The sequence below is a fragment of the Emys orbicularis genome, chromosome 24 (genome assembly GCF_028017835.1).
Source record: "Emys orbicularis isolate rEmyOrb1 chromosome 24, rEmyOrb1.hap1, whole genome shotgun sequence".
Taxonomy (NCBI): Eukaryota; Metazoa; Chordata; order Testudines; family Emydidae; genus Emys; species Emys orbicularis.
This window is the reverse complement of record NC_088706.1, coordinates 8,488,552-8,507,321: the sequence shown is the minus strand read 5'-3', so window position 1 is coordinate 8,507,321 and position 18,770 is coordinate 8,488,552. Positions and strand designations below refer to the sequence as shown.

General features: G+C 57.7%; 1 protein-coding gene across 1 annotated transcript; it reads right to left on the bottom strand.

The window, feature by feature from the left end:
• Window positions 1-1,780: 1,780 nt before the first annotated feature.
• MPND (MPN domain containing) lies at window positions 1,781-14,888 on the bottom strand. Its single transcript, XM_065422336.1, has 13 exons — window positions 14,837-14,888; window positions 12,043-12,257; window positions 11,151-11,381; window positions 10,089-10,248; window positions 7,043-7,127; window positions 6,369-6,465; window positions 5,424-5,496; window positions 5,125-5,201; window positions 4,718-4,886; window positions 4,335-4,405; window positions 3,746-3,835; window positions 2,783-2,875; window positions 1,781-1,867 (listed from the first exon to the last, which is right to left on the bottom strand). Exons 1-13 carry the CDS (start codon window positions 14,886-14,888, stop codon window positions 1,781-1,783), a joined length of 1,500 nt encoding a protein of 499 aa, XP_065278408.1.
• Window positions 14,889-18,770: the final 3,882 nt, after the last annotated feature.

Genomic DNA, 18,770 nt, shown 5'->3' with positions numbered 1-18,770 from the left:
CACATCCCCCTCAAACCAGGGCTTGGTGCCTTCCTGCCCTTAGCAAGGCCCGGCACAACCCAGCTGCAACACTGGCCCTTTGGCTCTTCTGACATCAGCCCCAGCCTTGCTTCAATGTCTGTATTTTTTTAATAGCAAACAAATCTCTGCTGGCAGGTGGGGGGTTTGGGCCTGTCGCTATGTAATCGTCTCATGACACCGTGCTTTCCTCTACCTTTTTTGCTAGCCGGATTCGGTGTCCTGTTACATATACAAACAGAACCTTTTTAACTTTTTTAACCATGCATGTCGATGTACGTTTATTACTCTCGTCAATATTGTCGCTCGCCCAACTCCCAGCAGAGGCCAAGACTTGCAGGCGCTTTATTCAGAGTGGCTCATACAGCTGCCCAGGCTCCCTGTTTGTGCAGCTGGTAGCCTTCAGGGGCCCAATCCTGCTTCCACTAAGCCAACAGGAGTAGGGACCAGCCTCAGGTTTGGAGCTGCTGGGCAGACTCAGTTCCCCCATATCTGTTATGGCGGACCTGCCATAAGAGCTGGTTAGTATTTTTTGAGGTCGTAGCTTCTAACGTTCTCCTTTGAAACCCGTGGCCTGGCCGATTCGTGTCTTTGGTATGGTCCAGCGAACATTCAGTTGGATTGAAATAAGTCTTTTAGTTGGGACAATTTAATAGAACTTTTGTTATGGTTCCTCCTGGTTTTAGGGGGGAAAACCCACACAGCTTGACTTGTAATCTCTAAATAAAAGTATTAAATGTTTTCTTTCTAAAGCGTGGGCCTTCTCTTGCGGGGGTCAGGCGGGGGCTCCTTCCCCTACAGCGGTGGAAGTAGCAAGCTGGAAATAGACCCTCCCCTTGGCTAACCACCACGTTACCGGTTCACGAGTTCGTGTGTGTCACCAGTTCCTGTTGTGGCTGGCATTGCTTGGTCCCTGGGGTGAAGATACCCCAAAGGAGCCACAGAGTGAGTGGCCCAGCCAGGCTGACCTTAGGGGCGGTGGGGGAGAGAAAGCTTGCCCTTGTCACCTGTGGCTCGCCAAGGCGGCTGCTTCCAGCACTGACTTCACTCTTCTGTTGAAGAGAACCTCTCGTGGGGACGGGAAGTCACTCTAGCAGCAGGCTGTGCCTTTAAAACCTCCTGGGAGGGCTTGTTCCAGGAAAGAGCAGTCAAGTCTCTTGGCTTTGACTCCAGCTGCTCCTTTTCCCCTGGAAGGGGGTGTGTGGCATTTATCATCACTCAGTCCCAGTAGGCGTGTTCTACGCACACATCTCCAACAGATACAGAGGGGGGTTCCCCAAGCCCATTTCTCCCTTTTCATGGGTGGGGCACAGTTCCCTTCTAAGCCACAGGCCCAGAGCTGCTGTCTCACAACACAGGTCAGCAACTTTTTTTTAATCAGAACTACCCCGTCCACAAATAACTTACACCCGGAGAGAGGCCGCCACTGTCCCCGCTCGTTCGGACCTACACGCTACACCACAAAGTCCTATTACAAGAGTAGCGCTCGCCTAGGCGGTCCACGTAGCCACCAGCGGCAAACGCACCCGAGCTCCAGCGCTGATCCCGTCTGCCTGATGGCTCGAACTCGCAGGCCTTCATTGCTGTGTAACAGCTGCTCGAGGCTTGTAGATCCAACATCCTTGCTACCACGGATTAATAAGCCCACTCCGCGCTGGGCTCAGACTCAAGTGTCCCCAAGCACGGGGCTGCCTGGCTGAGCCCCACCTGGTGTAAAGGCACCTGGGTATGAGTTCATTGTAACTCAGGCTCCGGCCTTGCCTCAGCTGCTGTGCTTGAGGAGGCTGTAGATCTGTTCCAGGACGTGGGCGAAGCCCTGATCTTTGGGAGTCCTGGAGGCGAGGGAGCCCTGAAATGGAAACAGCGTCGTTTATCTTTGTTTAGTCTGCAGAAGAGAAGAGTGAGGGGGGATTTGATAGCTGCTTTCAACTACCTGAAGGGGGGTTCCAAAGAGGATGGATCTAGACTGTTCTCAGTGGTAGCAGATGACAGAACAAGGAGTAATGGTCTCAAGTTGCAGTGGGGGAGGTTTAGGTTGGATATTAGGAAAAACTTTTTCACTAGGAGGGTGGTGAAGCACTGGACTGGGTTCCCTAGGGAGGTGGTGGAATCTCCATCCTTAGAGGTTTCTAAGGTCAGGCTTGACAAAGCCCTGGCTGGGATGATTTAGTTGGGGATGGGTCCTGCTTTGAGCAGGGGGTGGGACTAGATGACCTCCTGAGGTCCCTTCCAACCCTGAGATTCTATCTTCCCTCTCAGGGAGGAGCCTAGCTGTACAGAACTACCCACTCTGTGTAGCTGTAACCCATCCCCAGAGGACAAACACCTGGTCTCCTAAAAGGGAAGGGAAGAGAGTTCTACGCAATGCAGTCGATCTTCACCATGGACAAGCCAGCTCAGTTATCTGCCCCCGGCCACTAGGCCTGTTCTCCAGTGACTTTGCTTGAGTAAGGACTGCAGAAGTGGGGCTGGTATAAGCTATTAGACCCCCCCCACGTGCTCCATCCACATTGCAGGAGTTGTTTCAGTGCAGCTTAATCCTTCAGTGCGAGTCACAGAGAGTACGGCTCCAATGAAGAAAACTGATCCAACCTTCCCCAGCCATGGAAGTGCTAATGTAGAGGTAGTAAAAACACCTCACCTAGCTCAGAGCAAGCCTAGAAAACATGGCAGAAAAAGCCACCCGAATGTCCTCTCCACCATCTTCTCTGCAGGTGGCGTATTATGGGATGGCTTTTCTCCCCTTTCAACCCCATTTTCTCACCTTTAGCTTATCTAAGTAAGTCTTCTCCTGGCTCCATATATCTTGAAACTTCACCAGGTCTGGAGCCCCTTTGTAAAACTCAACCAGCAGCATCTGGAGCCGCAAAGGGAAAGGGGAGTCAGCAGAAGCCAAACAATTGCTCCAGTCCCCCCGAAAGCGGGACCTGCGCCCTGTGGTTTTGCAGCAGTGGGGGAAGAGCGGTGAGGGGAGAGGATCGGCCTGTCGGCTCCAAGAAACCCTGAGCTTTCTTGTCCCATGTAGAAGGAACGTTGGTGGATTGGTCAAGACCTAGGTTTGGAATCTAGAGAGACTTGGAGGGACGTTAGGCCTCTGACCAGCTGGTTCTAGTGATGGTCTCTGCTTATCCCCCTCTCCAGCTCTTCCTTACTGCTAACAGGAGAGGGGAGTTGGTTTGGGCTGGGGCCCAGGCTGCTGCTTAGAACTGTTGACAGGTAATGGATCTGATTCTCACAGCTCACCCACAGGCTCTTTGTCTGCATGTTTCGCCCTGCTCCAAGCCGTGAGATTTTCGCTCTCTGAAAGGGCTCTGAACAAAAGGTTTGAGAGGACTCGCTGAAGGTATGGGGGAGGGGGAGAGCCTGGTGGAGCTGCTTCGTCTGGCTAAAGACAACAGACATGGGTATGCGTGTGTCACCCCAGAACCCTTTTCCTGAGCCACCCTCCCCACGCCCGCCCGTCTGTGGAGATGAGGCTTCGTTCACCATCCGAGGCAGCTCTCAACCCTGGGGTGGCCGCATTTCACAGGCAGGCGAAGCAACAGAACCAACTGGTATGATGGGGAAGGAGACATGAAGGTCCTACGGGGGAGAGGTGCTCTAAACACGTAGCATAAAGTTACTGAGACCAGCCTAGGACTGCTAGATACTCCCAGGTGTGTGTGTGGGGGAGAGTCTTCCACGCAGCCCCTGCTCGGGTTCCCCTCCCCCCAAGTAGGGATCTCACCATCTCATGGAGGACGTCATTGGTGAGAAACCCGTCCTGCACGTAGGTGACCTCCACTTCCATGGGGATGCCGTAATCGTTGGGCCTTTGCTGCAAGAGGAAAGGAGGCAAAGTGGTTTCCAGCCGGGCACGGCCTTGGGTTCCGCAGGACGAGCTGGGAGCTTCCCAGGCCCGGCTGGTGCGCCAGCGTGAACTCAGCCCAGCCTCAGGCAAGGGCCAGTTTGGGGCCGAGGCACACGCGGGATTGGCGGCGTCACGGCCCAAGTGTCAGGAAAAGGCCTTTTCCTGGCCACGGCTCCCTGAGGGCCCAGGATATTTATCCAGGGCAGAGAGGGGTCCGACCGCTTCTCCGGCTGGAGAGACTGGGTCCTGCCCCACGCCCCAGCAGGGGCCCCGATCCAGTAGCCCCTAGCAGCCCAGGGTCTGCTCCTTCGGCGAACACCCCTGCACCATGGGAACCAGCAGAGGGCTATGTCTGCCGTTGCCGGGAACCCGTGCGGAGAGCCGGCAGCAGGCTGCATGGCCCAGAGAGCCAGTGGGAGCAGGGACGGAGGCTCCAGGCCTGGCCCTGGCGCCGTGTGGAACTCACCTCCGGAGGTGGCATGACCCAGAAGGGCGAGATTTTGGACTCCACACCTTGGTTGCCGTGATAGTATGGTGCTGTGGGGAGAGAGCGCCAGGGGTTGGACTGAGGGCAGGGTTACCACCCTCCGCAGCCCAGCCTGCCTGCCCAGGGCCCGAACTGCAGCTCCCCGGAGCGCCGGGAGGTGGTTTGAATGAGACCGCGCGGCATCGGACTGCAGTCCAGCCCCCACCCCGCTGGGTTCGCATCCCGCCGCCCTGCACCACCGGGCTCCAGAATCAAGCTGCCGGATGGTGCCCCAGGGTGGGGAGCTGGGTCCCCAGCTGGTTGTGCTGAAGGACGGGGTCCCAGGCCCCACGCCCGGCTCCCCCGCCCGGCCCGGCCCTTACCGCAGATGAGAGCCAGGCAGGGCTGGAAGCGGTTGTTGCTCCCCTGCAGCTTGAGCTGGTAATCCATCTGGGCGTCGATGTCCTGCAGCGAGGGGAGGGCGTGGCTGAAGGGGTGGCTGTGGTACCAGCCCACCAGCGCCAGCCCCCGCATGAAGAGGTTCTGGCAGATCTGAGGCACGGGGCACAGAGAAGAGGGAGGAGCCATTAGCGGTCGTCTGGGATCACCGTGCTCCTCAGAGCCCTCCCTCGAGCCCGGAGAACACCCCAGCGCTGCAGGGCAGGTCTGTGGGTGAGGGGCGGGGTTGCCACGCAGCCAGGGGACAATGGGGTTGGATTGTGGGCCCAGTGGCTTTCTCAGGGAGATGGCGCAGGCCGCGGCCAGCTAATGCCCCCCCCCCATCCGTTACCTCCTCCTCAACGGTGGCTGCCGATTCGGCGTCTCCGAGGCGCGTCCGGCAGGGGAACGCTCGCAGCACCGTCAGCACTGCAAGAAACGCCAGGCGTCAGCTCGGCCCAGCCGGTCACGCACTCCAACCAGCCGAGAAAAGCTGGTTAGAGCTAACGCACTCAGCCTGGGAGCCCCTGGGGGCTGAACCCCGGGCCCAGACGGGGGCCTGGCACCTAAGGCCCGAGGCAGCATAGGAAGGGCCTGGTGCGGCCATGACAGCCCCAGTGAAATGAACTCCAAATCTCGGCCTGTACCTACCCTGGCTGCTGGTGTCCCACCTGCCTCCCAGGTAGCCAACCACCTCGCTCCTCGTTAGATGGCTGTGAAAGTCCTAAAGAGGGGAACGGGGGAGAGTTTAAAACAAGGGCAGTTCCCACCCGCCCTCCCTCCGGTCCCACCCCTCTGCAACCCTCTCCCCCACACCCCGTACCCCTCCCCTCGGTTCCCACCACCCTGCATCCAAAGGCACTGCACCCCCCTTCCCTGTGAGCTTTCATGAGGTGTCTGGGTGACATCCCAGCCCTGAGTCTGCGGGTGTCAAACCCTCGGTTTAACATGTCTCCCTGTGCCACGCGGATCTGTGATTTTCCCCCCCCCACACACACACACACACAGACCCGTTCCTTGGAAGCTGCCCGTCCGGCCGAGGCAACATTAATACAACATGGTGCAGCCCCAGGGTCTTGCTTTGATCCTGAAGGACTCTCAGGCCACTACAAGTTGATGTGGCCTGCAGGAGATGGGGTGCACAAAGGCTGGCCACCCTTTTGTGGAGAGATCATTTTCTGTAGTCTCTGACGAAGTTCCCAGCCTGCGAGGTCTCTCGGTCACAGGCACGGCACGTGGCTGTCTGCCTTCACCACAACAGCTTGGATTTTTTTGCCACATTTCTCCTGGCAACCAGCAAATCCTTCATCGGGGCCCATTATTCACCCATCATCCGTCTCCTCCCTTAAACTGCCCCTACTACGGTTAGTGATCGGACTGTGTGCGGCAGCCGTTCCACCCTGGGCAACGGCGGGGATGCTGTAGGCAGAGGCCAATGGGAGTTTCCATCAGCTGGTGGTGCCCCTCTCTGCCCGCTGGCTGTGGGTGCCACCAGACACAGGGATGCAGGCAATTGCGTGAGCCTGGCCTAGCCTACCAGGTCCACGCTGGAGGGAGCATTCCAGGGATGGGGGGTAAGGGGGGGCTGGTACGTACCAGCAGCAGCAGCACGTTACTGGAGATGGCCACGTTGAACGGCTGGAACTTGTTGATTGCTGCGAAGGAGGTCACTTCCACCAGGGTGTGTGGGTTCCTGGAACAGAGGAGCCCCGTTCTCCAACACGCATCCCCAAATCCCAGCCTGCGCTGACCTGACACCCCCCGGGGTTTGCCTCTTCTGAACCCCAGCACGCTGGGCCGAGGACCAGGAGAGTTGGGGGCGGGGGAGTAGCCTTTTGTCCTGTGGGAGAGTCAGGCTCTCTCCCCGGGGCTGGGCTCACCGGGACAGACAGGGAGAAGAGGACGATGCTGGAGCTGAATCGTCAGGGGAGCGACAGGTGGGGACTAGGTTGGATTTGGGCAGATTGTCCTGTTCTGCTCCCAGGGAGCATTGACAGAGCTGTGTGCTGGGGGGCAAGCCCAGGACTGGACTAGCAGAGGTGCTGCGGGACAGGACGGAGGGATGCCGCTGACCTGCGCAGCGGCCTCAGAAGTAGAATGGCAGGGGGCGCTACCATGGAAGGGCAGAGCTTTAGGAGCGGAGCAGCAGGGGGCGCTGCAGGTCAGGATGGGAGGGGCTTGTTGGCATTGACAGAACGACTAGCTCTCCCGAGAACTTTGCCAACAGCTGGGCAGAGGACGCTGGGAAGGGAGCTGCAGTGGGGCGCTACCTGGCAGAGTCCCGGCTTCCCAGCGTGCAGTAACGGACGGGAGTGCGGTTCTTGCTCTCCAATCTCTTCCCATGGGGCCCGTTATCTGCAAAGACAAAAAGACCGGTCCCCACTCGGTCCGATTCGCACCCTGGCCCCTTTAGGACACACCCAGGGAAGGGAAGGCAGGGAGAGAACATTGGTGGAGACAAGTTCCCAGGGATTCATCTCACTTCCTGTGCAAATCTCCATCCAGAATTAACTGTTCGTTTACATCTGCTGTCCTGATTTGCTGATCTCCAGCTGAAGGGGATGCAGTCAGGTTAAAAATCAAACCAGGGAGGCAGTGTGGCCTAGTAGACAGAGCAGTGGACTGGGACTCAGGGGACCTGGGGTCTGATTCTGGTTCTGCCACTAGCCTGTGCATGACCTTGGGCATGTCACGTCCCCTCTCTGTGCCTCAGTTTCTCCATCTGTAAAATGGGAATCATGATGCTGATTTTTTTTAAAGTGCTTTGAGATTGACTGATGAATAATGATAGATAAGAACTAGGGATTATTATTAACAACAACAAATAACCCATTTCCTCCTCTATGTGACCACCTGAGATCACTACAACAGGACAAACAGCCCATTAGACAGGATAAAATTGTATATAACTTTCATGCTTCAGGGCATAAGCAAACCACTGCCTGCCTGGGGTCAGGAAGAAACCTCCCCTAAGGGCAGGTTCTCCTGTAACTGCCCTTTGCAGCATTCCTCATCTCTTCCTCTGAAGCATCTGGTGCTGCCACTGTCCCATTTGCTGCCAGCACGTTCACTCTGCTTGTGTGGTGTTATTTATGATTTGTATTGCGGTAGTGCCTAGGTGCCCCAATCATGGACCACCGTGCTAGGTGTTTCCCTACCCCCCCCTACCCTTTGTCTGCTCTGCCTGTTTACACTGTAAACTGTCCAAGGCAGGGGCTGTCTACTGCTCTGTGTCTGTGCAGTGGGGCCCTGGTCTTGGCTAGTCCTGACACACTGCCATAAAAAAACAATTCAGTTGAAGAAGAGGCAGGACGCTGGATTTGTTGGAGTCACCAGTCCGACCCAGGATAGCAATTCCTATGCTCCTGAAGAAGTTTTAAAAATCCAGTTGGCTCCGCGCTATTGGTGCTGATTGTTTAACTTCTGCGGTTCTCTCCGCCTACAGCAGGGGTGAGCAAACTATGGCCCACAGGCTGGATCCGGCCCGCCAGCCGTTTTAAGCCAGCCCTTGAGCTCCCGCTGGGGAGTGGGGTCTGGGGCTTGCCCCGCTCCGGCACTCCAGCCGGTGCGCAGGGTCGGGGGCTGCTCCACGGAGCTCCCGGAAGCAGCGGCCTGGCCCCGCTCTGGCTCCTATGCGTAGGGGCAGCCAGGGGGTTCCGCTCTGCACGCTGCCCCAACCCCAAGCACCGCCCCCGCAGCTCCCATTGGCCGGGAACCGCAGCCAATGGGAGCTGCAGGGGCGGTGACTGCGGACGGGAGCCGGAGGGGGGACATGCTGCTGCTTCCGGGAGCAGCTTGAAGTAAGCGCCACCTGGAGCCTGCACCCAAGCCTCTCCCCACGCCCCTGCCCCAGCCCTAATCCCCCTCCTGCCCTCTGAACCCCTCAGTCCCAGCCAAGAGCACCCTCCTGCACCCCAAACTCCTCATCCCCAACCCCACCCCAGAGCCCACACCCTCAGCTGGAGCCCTCCCCCCTCCCCCACACCCTAGCCTGGAGCCCCCTCCCGCACCCTGAACTCATTTCTGGCCCCACCCCGGAGCCCGCACCCCCAACCAGAGCCCTCACCCCCTCCCACACCCCAACCCCAATTTTCTGAGCATTCATGGCCCGCCATACAATTTCTATTCCCAGATGTGGCCCTCATGCCAAAAAGTTTGCCCACCCCAGCCTAGAGGACCACAGAGGTGTCAGTTTCATTTGTGTTTCTGGTCAGTTTCACTTGCGGCACAGAGGCAGGGCTGTAACCTTGGAGCCCGCAAACGCTGCCGGAGAAGTCTCATCAACCGCTTCCTTTAGACCCGAAATCTCATCGAGACGGTGTCAACTCAACCTGCTGTGAACTCGGGGCCGAAGCGGAGCTGGCAGCGACCCTCAAACCAAACCCCCCGGCCGCCGGATCCAAAGTCTGGCAACAGCCTCAGAGTTGCACCAAGCTGTGGGAGCTGCACCCCAAGGCTGGCATGCAGCATTCCCGCCCTTTGCCAGCGTGTGTCGATAATGCTGCTGGCAGGAAGATGGGGCCCCAGGAGGCGCAGGGCAATGGAGAGTCTATGGCTACGTCTTTGCTGTAAAAGAACAGGGGCGTTTATCCGCTGAGTTAGCTAACTGGAGCTAAGGGTACGTCTACACTGCAAGCGGGAGGGGCGTGTAGATGTACTCCACTCGCTTGCCGTTCGCTAGATCCAAGCTAGCTCAAGTAACAACAGCGGCAAAGCTGCAGCCGCACAGACAGGGGCCACTCCAGTATGTAACCAGGGTCTAGGCGGGCGGGGCTAGCCCGTGCAGCTGCCCCGCCTTCACTGCTGCTGTTATTCAAGCTAACTCCATCAACACTAGCTCAGGTAGGTCTACACAGGCCACAATCAGACCTCCTGACTGCAGTGCAGACAGATCCGAAAATCCTCATGGAGACAAGCCTCCGTCGTTTTTCACCTCCGTGTAGCTGGTGGAGGCCAACCCCAGGGAGAGGGGCCTAGGGTTGGCCTGGACCAGTGACAGTGAGGTAAAAACTACCTGCACCTCCTCTCTGCTAGACTTGGAGCTCGCCAACACCGTGTTAAAACCGCCTGTGTTTTGCAGCGAGGAGGCAGAGAGAGGCAGGGGCTGCGGAGGGGAAGGCTCTCGCACCCGGTGCCGAGGCAGGGACGGCAGTGCTAGATGGGCAGAGGAATCGGGGAAAGGGAGACGCGAGATGCAAGGTCTACGAATTACCCTGGTCAGTCCAAATCCCGCCCTTTAGAGTCCTGCCATGGATCGGAGCAGACCAGATTCCAGACCCCCCCACCCCCAGCAGGGAGCCTTTAACCCAGCGTTACCAGCGTTGTGTGGCTCCACCAGGCTCTTGCTTTGGTGCTTCCTGCTTTTCTCCTCCAGTTTCTTGCCAAGCCCAGGCTCTGAGATGGCGATTTTACCTTCCCTGGCCTCGTCCTCGTCCTCCTCGACCAGTTCCTCCTCCTCCCCTTCACTCACCAAACTCTGCAGGGCGGGGAGGGAGAGAGGAGGGGACGTGGCAGGACAAACAGGCGCCCCGTCACCGCCCATCCCAGACCCCCCAGGATTCCTGTGCCCCTGGGTCCAGCTCTCTGCCCCCTGCAAATGGACATTTTGCAGGGGCAGAGCCTCATGGGCACACTCTGCTGGCACAATGACACCAAGAAGCAACTCCCCCCAGCACCCACATGGGGTCTGATCCCAGCTGAATGCCTGCCAGTCTCGGGCCCGTCTCAGGTGAATAAGGTCCAGCCGGGAGACTCCCAGCCTCCCTCCTGCTCTGCTGGGGTTCAGAGCTCAGCTGCTCTCACGAAAATCCTTCCCCGGGTTAATCGCCCTCCCTGGCAAAAACTGACCCCTTATTTCCAGTCTGAACATGTCTAGCTTCAACTTCCAGCCAGGCTCTGGGTCAGCCCTTTCTCAGCTCGACTGAAGAGCCCGTTAGTAAATACTCGTTCCCCAGGTAGGTTCCTATAGGTACGAACTCCGTTAGGTGTCGTGACGCTGAGCACGGCCGCGCCGAGGCCCCTTTAAAAACCTAGAGAGACAAGGTGGGGGGAGGTCACATCTTTTATTGGCCCAACTTCTGTGGGTGAAGGAGACCAGCTTTCCAGCCACACCGCGCTCTCCCCCAGGTCTGGCTCTGTGTAAACGCGGAAGCGCGTCTCTTTCGCCGTGAGGAGCTGGTCCACTAACAGATGTTACCCCCCCACACACCTCGTCTCGAATATCCTGGGGCCAACCCAGCTACAACAACACTTGAAAAGCTTAGGGGTGAGTGCCCCTCTTTGCAGCAACGGGGTATAACAGCCCCACAGAGGCGTTCCTGCTGACTAAGCCCCCTCAGGGCTCTGGAGACAAACAAGGGAGGGGGGCGCCCGGCTCACCTCCTCGGCCGCGGGAGCATTGGGCTGGTGCTTCTTCAGCCAGGCCGCCTTGCACTGGTCCAGCTTCTGTCCCTTGTACCTCACCGAGGCCCAGCCGCAGCCCGATTTCTTCGCCGGGTTCACCAGCTTCTTGCAGTATGTGGCCCAGGCGCTGGGCGAATTGAACACCTGCCCCGTCTCCTGCCAGGTGATCTTCCCGTCGGGCAGCAAGTCCCCTAGGAACTTCTTCCCCTGGGAGAGCAGGAGGGAAGCAGCAGGCTCCATTAACACAACAGCATGGGAAGGAACCCGCTGGGGAAGGCCCAGTGAGAAGGGGGGGGATTCACCTGTCATCAGAGGTGCCCCGAGCTTTGCCCCTCGAGAGGGTGTGCAGGCACCTACCCAGGAGCCCTGCTCTCCATTGACTCTCAGACACGACTCGGCGAGCAGCAGGCGCTCCCCTCCCCGCCACTCACTGGGCTTGGTACAGGAGCAAATGGCTCCCGGGCCGAATTCACCAGCCCCCCAAAACCCGCTCTGGCCCCTGAAGCGGATCCAGGCAAGTCCCAGGCCTGGGGGGCGTGAAGGGGGCTCAGTGCAGTGGTGGGGAACCAGGAGCCTGCACGTGGGGAAGAAGCTGGAGTCAAGGGGGCGGGGAACAGGATGGCGAGGCAAGGAGGAGTCTGTCTGAGAAGCAGGAGGAAGATCAGAAAGCCGCCCCCCCCCCGGTTGTGGTGCTTCCTGTTTGGGGCTAGTTCACCTCTGCTCAGCCCTATGGCTGCAGGCTGGGCCCCAGCATCTCAGTCACCATTAAAGAGGCTGTTCTGGAGCCGTGGGCACCCCCAGTCCCCCGGGGAGCACCAGGCCTGCACCAGCGGTGAAGGAGCACCAGCCCGGTGCACTCTGCCCTCACCAGGTAGTAGATGGAGAGCACACCCTCCCCCGGCTCGATCAGGCCATCCTTAAGCAGCACCCGCAGCGTGATGCCGCGCCGGGTGAGGATGCAGCTGCGCCCCCCCGGGGCCGGCTTCCCGGCGCTTTCATTCTCAGGGTCTTCCACGCTCGTCTCCAGCTCCTCCTCGTCCTCTTCCAGACACTCCTCCGCTCCAGGGGAATCGGCATCCAGAGCTGGGAAACAAACACCACAGCCTGACCTGGGGAAGTGGGAGTCAGGACTCCTGGGTTCCATGCCTGGCTCCAGAAAAGAGCATGGTCTATGGGCCACAGCAGGGGACGAGGAGTCAGGAGTCGTGAGTTCTATTTCCTGCTTCGGAGGGGAGTGAGTCTAGTGGTTAGGGCAGGGGATTGGGAATCAGGACTCCTCAGTTTTCTTCCTGGCTCTGAGAAAGGAGTGAGATCTATCCACTAAAACCCCATCTCTAAGTGTCATAGCTAGTGGTTAGAGCAAGGACCTGAGGGCCACAGAGCCCTAGTCTCACTCCAGAGTTCACCACCTGTGTGATGTCGGACGAGCCGCTTCCCCGTTCTGTGCCTCAGTTTCCCCCTCTAAACTGAGGATGATAATGCTGATCTACTTAACAAGGGGCTGGGAAGCCTGAACTCACTCAAGCTTGCAAAGTGCTTTGAGATCCTCAGCTAGGTGGGGTATGGAATGGTGCAGGATCAGTATAATTAATAGCTCATGAGAATAAACCAATGAGTCTATTAAAGGGTCACTGTTGAAAACCCCAAACATAGAATTGGCTTTACCCGAGATCTTAACAACCTGGGCGATTTTTAAAACTAAAAAAGAAATTTTAAGGCCTAAATTTTCAGCAGGGACTAGTGATTTTGCATGCCCATCTTCAGGACCCTTACAGGGGGCTGAGGGGTGGGCATGCAGCACCTCCTGGAAATCAGCCCCTTCTGAAGGGTCTCAAATCGGGGCCCCAAAATCCCTTGTCACCTTTGAAAATTTGGCCCCCCAAACTGCTCTTCACTATAAAGTCCCCAAAAAGAGGAGGAGGGGGTTAGGTAGCCCCCTGGCTCTGCAAACGCCTGCTGGGGGACCCTGGGCAAGTCATTGCCCCCCGTGCCTCAGTTTCCCCATCTGTACAATAGGGATCATGCTGCTGCCCTCCTTTGTAAATTGCTTTTAAGGTCAACAGATGGAAAGGTCCATAGAGGAGCTAGGGATGATCATTATTATCTTTATCATAAAACCAACAGGCTAGTTTAGTGCCACCTTAAGTGACTCGCTCAAGGAGTGTGTGGGCGGGGCCAGGAATTGAACCCAGGTTTCTAGGACCCAGCCCAGTGCTTGACGCTAGCTCCTACCCTCCCCTGACCTGGGTGGAGCGCTGCTGATCTGCCTCCCCGAGGAGCTGGCCCCCTATCGTTTAGTTCTCTGGGTGCTTCTAGCCCAAGGAGATTGAAAGCCAGGCGTAAAAAAATTAAATAAGAGGCAACGTGGCAGCTGGTCAATATACAGCACTTTTTCACTAGTACCAGGACAAGCCTCTTTTAGAAGGAAAAAAGAAAACCAGGTAGCCGCTGTTCGGACTACCAGGCACTCTCCGCCACCCCATAGCCCAGACTCCTAGTTATGCCGATTGGACCCTTGTCACCCTCCCACACCCTGCCAAAGTGTCCCTGCTCGGACCCCTGGGGGAGGAGCCGGAGCCGGCTGACCCACCAGCCAAAGGCACCGACCACCTGCTTTTCTGAATGGCTGGCAGGTGTGTTGTGTGGGTTAGCTAGGGAGACTCCTCCCCCCACCCCCCAGGGAGTTGGCAGGTGTGTGTGTGGGCGGGGCCCTGCCTGCCAGGTGGGTCCTGGTCGTACGACTCACGCAAAGCGGGGATCGGCACAGAAACCATCCCCGCTCACGGCTGCGCAGAGCCCTTGGCTTGAACCGCTTGCCAGCTGGGTTTGCCTGTCCCAACAGCCCAGCCTCCCTCTTAGAGCCGGGCTCAAACGGCCCGAGAACCCTGGGTTGAATTCGAAGGTGAGTTCCGAAGCAGTCGCACACGAGGACCGCCAAGTGCCAGGGCGTCCCCAGGGCACATCCCTCCAACAGCCAGGCTGGAGCCTGAATCTTCACCCAGACCAAATTCTAAACGGCCCGTGCGAGAATAAAATGTCCAGCCAGTCCCCTAAAGCGCCCAATCAAGGCCCAGCAACGCTACCATGTGACCCGGCTAATCCCCGAGGGCACGAATGGGGGCTAGCGGGCGCGTGCTGGGCCTGGGAGGGGGAGATCCACGAAGAATCTGCAAGCTGGAACAAATCGGACAGTTCGCAAGCTGGGCAGAGGGGGCAACATCGGCTCGGGTCAGCATTCGGTGCCCATTGCTGGCTCTGATCGCCCGCCTTCTTCACTAGCCCGGGGGCTCCAGCCGCTCAGAGAGGCCACAGTCAATAGTTGACCGATTTGCCTAGGCTCCAGGCGGGTGGAGCTCGGAGCCTGGCTAGGGCTGCCACAGCCCAGCAGGCAACAGAGCCGCCCGAGCTACGACAGGTTACCAGTGGGGGGCGCTGCAGGGAAGGGACAGACGCTGCTCCCGGGACCGCAGCGCAGGGGGTCCCTATTATTCTATAGCTCCCTTGCCATGAGGCACATGGGGCTGGAATAGGGGGGGGGGAGTTCATGTAACTCTCACTTATCTCGCTGAGCAGGTGGCTGCCCCCCTCCCAAACAGAAGTGGTGATTACTGGGGCTGGGAGATCCAAGTCCCCCCCCCGGGCTGGGGGCTCTTTGCACTCACCCCCTGTGGGGTTGGGGGCTCCATTGCGGCACTCGGGGTCAGGAACCCCCATGGCTCAGGAAGGGCCGGTCCAGGCCAGCCTCCCCCAGGAACTGATGAACAGCAACGTGTCTGTGTCAGATGGGGGGGGGGGGCACAACTCCCCGGCCCTACCACTCCCACCCCCCCGACGGAGCAAGGGGACACCCGGGGCAGGTGGATGAAGCCAGGGGGATCTTTCGAAGCAGGAACAGGACCTTGGAAAGGGACCGGCAGCTCGAGGGATGCAGGGGAAGGACTGGGGGGGGAGGAGGGGGGAAGGACTGGGGGGGGGAGGAGGGGGGCAGGCAGAGGGGAGGGGGCAGCTCGAGGGATGCAGGGGAAGGACTGGGGGGGAAGAGGGGGGCAGGCAGAGGGGAGGGGGCAGCTCGAGGGATGCAGGGGAAGGACTGGGGGGGAGGAGGGGGGCAGGCAGAGGGAGGGGGCAGTTCAAGGCATGCAGAGGGAGGACTGGGGGGCGGCCGCGTGCGGGGCTCTGCAGCGAGGGCGGGTTGCGAGGGAAGGGGCCCGGCAGCTGGGGGGGACCCAGCCCAGATAGGGAGGGGTGCAGGCGGGGGGGGGGGGGGCTGCAGGGGACAGGGCCCTGCCGCGTGGGGGGAGCAGGCGGGGAGATCGGGCCCCCCGGGCCGGTACCTGCCATGGCTCCGCTCAGCCCCGGTTCCGGTTGTTCCTCCCCTCGGCGCAGGATGAATCAGACACTGGGGCTCCGGCGGCTGCTGCTTCCCAGCACGTGATGATGCGGCCCCGCTTGTCTCCGCCTCCCGCTCCCCAGCCGGCCGGGGACACCCAGCCCCGGGGAGCCCCGCCGGGGAGGGGCCCTGGGCCGGGAATGGAGGGTGCAGGGAGCCCCTGTGGTGTGGTGGGGGGTGCACGGAGCCCCTGGGGTGGAGATGGGGGTAGTGAGGGAGGTACATGGAGCCTGGAGGGGAGATGGGGTGTGGTGGGGCGTGCATGGAGCTCCTGGGGTGGAGATGGGGGTAGTGGGGGAGGTACATGGAGCCTGGAGGGGAGATGGGGTGTGGTGGGGCGTGCATGGAGCTCCTGGGTGGTGGAGGTGGGGGGTGCATGGAGCCCCCCACTTTGCAAACACCGGATCCAATCAGCTGCAGGTCCCTAGCTCCCATTTGCCCTGCTCTCACCACTAACTCACCCTCCCCTCCCAGAGCTGGGAATAGAACCCAGGAGTCCTGACTCCCACTCCCCCCTGCTGTAACCATTAGACCCCACTCCCCTCCCTTATTCATTTAGAATCAACTCATTTGTCCAGCAGTTACTATTTCCAGGGTCCTGGGTTCTGTTCCCAGCCCTGTTCCTGACTCTGGCTTGCTCACTCTGTGCCTCAGTTTCCCCCATTTGTACATCAGGGCGGGGGGAGAATATTAACCTCTCCCCCCCCCCCCCCAGCGCGCTGTGAGGATAAGTTAACCTCTGAAGGTGAAAGGGGCTGTATTTATTTGTAACCTCAATTATGCATAAGCCAGGGACGGCCCCATCAGCAGCTAACCCTGTGCTGTGGGGCTGCGGTGGAAAGGCGTGATACCGCCATTCTGCCACCAGAGGGCGCCTGCTCTTTGTGTCTTTGTCACTCTTTGGGGCATTGTCACTCAGCAGGGCGGAAGATATTAAATAAATATTTCTCTAGCAACAAACAGGATCCAGACGCGCTGTCTTCCTGTCAGGTGCACGCAGGGCTCAAGGGGGCAAAATCCAACCCCAGCCACAGATAATACAGACTGTTCACTCTCCAGGAGCCAGCCACCCAAGACTGGGCCTTAAAGGGCCAGCGCCACCTTGAAATGACTTCAGTTTCATAACAGGAGTCTGCAGCTGCCAGTTTTTTTGTGGTTTTAATTTTTTTCCTCTCTCCTGTGTCTGTGTGAAAGACCCACACAGACCACAGGGCAGGCAGCGACACTGGCTGAAGGCAGCGTCCTGTCAAAAGCTCAAAGCTAGTGGAAAACAGACAAGAAAACATTGTCCTCCTTTAATCTCTTGCAGGCCATGCCAATCTCTGGCAGTTGCTGGTCACAGCAGGAGGTAACAAACAGGTGATCAGACGCACAAGGTTGATTTTTAAGTGGACATTGCCCCCTCTGTAGTTCTAATCGTTCTAATCTCTGAAACTATTAATCTAACTGGCACAAGCCAGCGTCAGTTCCAAGAAGTGCAAGAAGCTCTCACCAGTGGTCCAGGCCAATTATGCAGCCAATCAATTTTTGACCCCATTGGTGCATGAAATGTGGGGCAAGGGACACAACCAATGAAAGCAGGAGACTCAAGAATTAACTGATCTTGAATTAGATCCAGATTTTATTGCAAATGCTTTGGGGCAGAGACTTATTATGTTTGTACAGCGCCTAACACAGAGGGAACATCAAACAGGCTGAAGCCCCGTGGGTACTACAAGCAGGATAAATTGATAACACTCCCATTGACTTCAGCCTTCATCTTTTGGTTCCTTAAGTCCAGTACCCTTTAAAGCATTTTTCTGCTAAGATTTGTTTTCCTTAAGGGTTTGGGAGGAATTCCAGGGGTCGATATATGGAGTTAAGGCCGGAAGGGTTTGATTGGACGCTAATACTCCATTATTCTCTTTTTCTTTTTGCAGCCAAAAGCCACTGGAAACAAACTTGCATGACGCAAAGTTAGACTCATATGGGATCTGATCCTACAACTGAATTTTGCCAGGCAGACCCTTGCATCTGCCGGGATCTGACGGCAGGATCGGGCCCAGGCTGTGTACAATTTTCAGATGTCAAATGCCCCGCTTTGTTGCCAGTTTCGGCTCTGTCAGTCATTTGAGAAACTAATTGGAAATGCAATGATCGTATTTGATTCTATTTCTGGCTCTCGCCTTTTACGGTCCTTACAGCCCCAATCTGACCTTTCTTCTGAGAAAATAATGAATAGGATCTGAGGCTTTTAAAAAAAAGAAATGATCTTGCCTAGTGACTAAGTTGAAATTGGAGTTCATAAGATATACAAAGAGTTGGAACTGAAAGTGAATATGTGTAAGAGTTAATTAAAAATGAAACAATCTAATCCTTCCTGGCCTATTTATGATCATTATTATGAACTGGGGTTCTCCTGGTGTTTACTGGGGAGCGTGGTGTTCGGTCATCACTCGGTGCTTGCAAGAGATCGCTTTACGGGTGTCTGTCCCAGGGCCTGAGTATAACAGGAGCGGCACAATGCCCCGCACAGCCTCTCCTTCTGGGAAGCTCAGCCCTTAACGGCATAGCCCCAGTAACACAGGCTGGATCTGAATTTTGACCTTCTCATGGTTGGGTATTCAACAATTCCTGTTTTCAGCTCTGCCAAGTTCCTCATTCTGCTGCCAGGTTGAGAAGAGTTTTGCCCGTGTTTTTCCGGGGATTTCCTTTAGTTGCTTAGTTACTTCTTTAGGGTTCCAGCCTGCGCTGTTAACTCCATGGGAGCAGGCCCATGGGCTTGGCTTATGCTGAGATTCCCCCCTAAAATCTCTCCCCGTTGCGCCAGTTGGGCTCTGGTGGGGACAGGCTGCTGGCCTTTTAACCAGCGCTCTGTTCTGAGCAGGGTTGGGGGGGGAGAGACTCAAAGGCCAGCGGCCTGTCTTAGGGAGCCACTGGCTCTAGTGCTGGGGGGAGCTGGCAGCTTCTGTGCAAGAGGCAGAGGCTGCAGGGGGGGAAGTGCAGGCTCTGTGGCATGGGGCCAGGGAGATGGGAAGTGTCAGGAGTCCAGGGAGCATCCTCAAATACCCGCACTTTCACAATCTCCATCTGCAGGCCAGGTAGCAGGGGCTGTGTGATCCTAGACTCTGTTCAGGGAATCTCACGGCACCCAGCAGGGCAGTATCTAAGTGATGCCATCACATCAGCCTCGGGCTACTATGGGTGGGTACCTGGGAAGCTCTCAG

Excerpts from the sequence above, each read along its gene's own strand:
- MPND (XM_065422336.1), bottom strand. The coding sequence starts at position 14,888 with ATGGGGGTTCCTGACCCCGAGTGCCGCAATGGAGCCCCCAACCCCACA. Across the intron at positions 10,249-11,150 it reads ATGCTCCCGCGGCCGAGGAG|AGTTTGGTGAGTGAAGGGGA; the intron begins GTGAGCCGGGCG and ends CCCGCCCTGCAG. Across the intron at positions 1,868-2,782 it reads CTTACTTAGATAAGCTAAAG|GGCTCCCTCGCCTCCAGGAC; the intron begins GTGAGAAAATGG and ends TTTCCATTTCAG.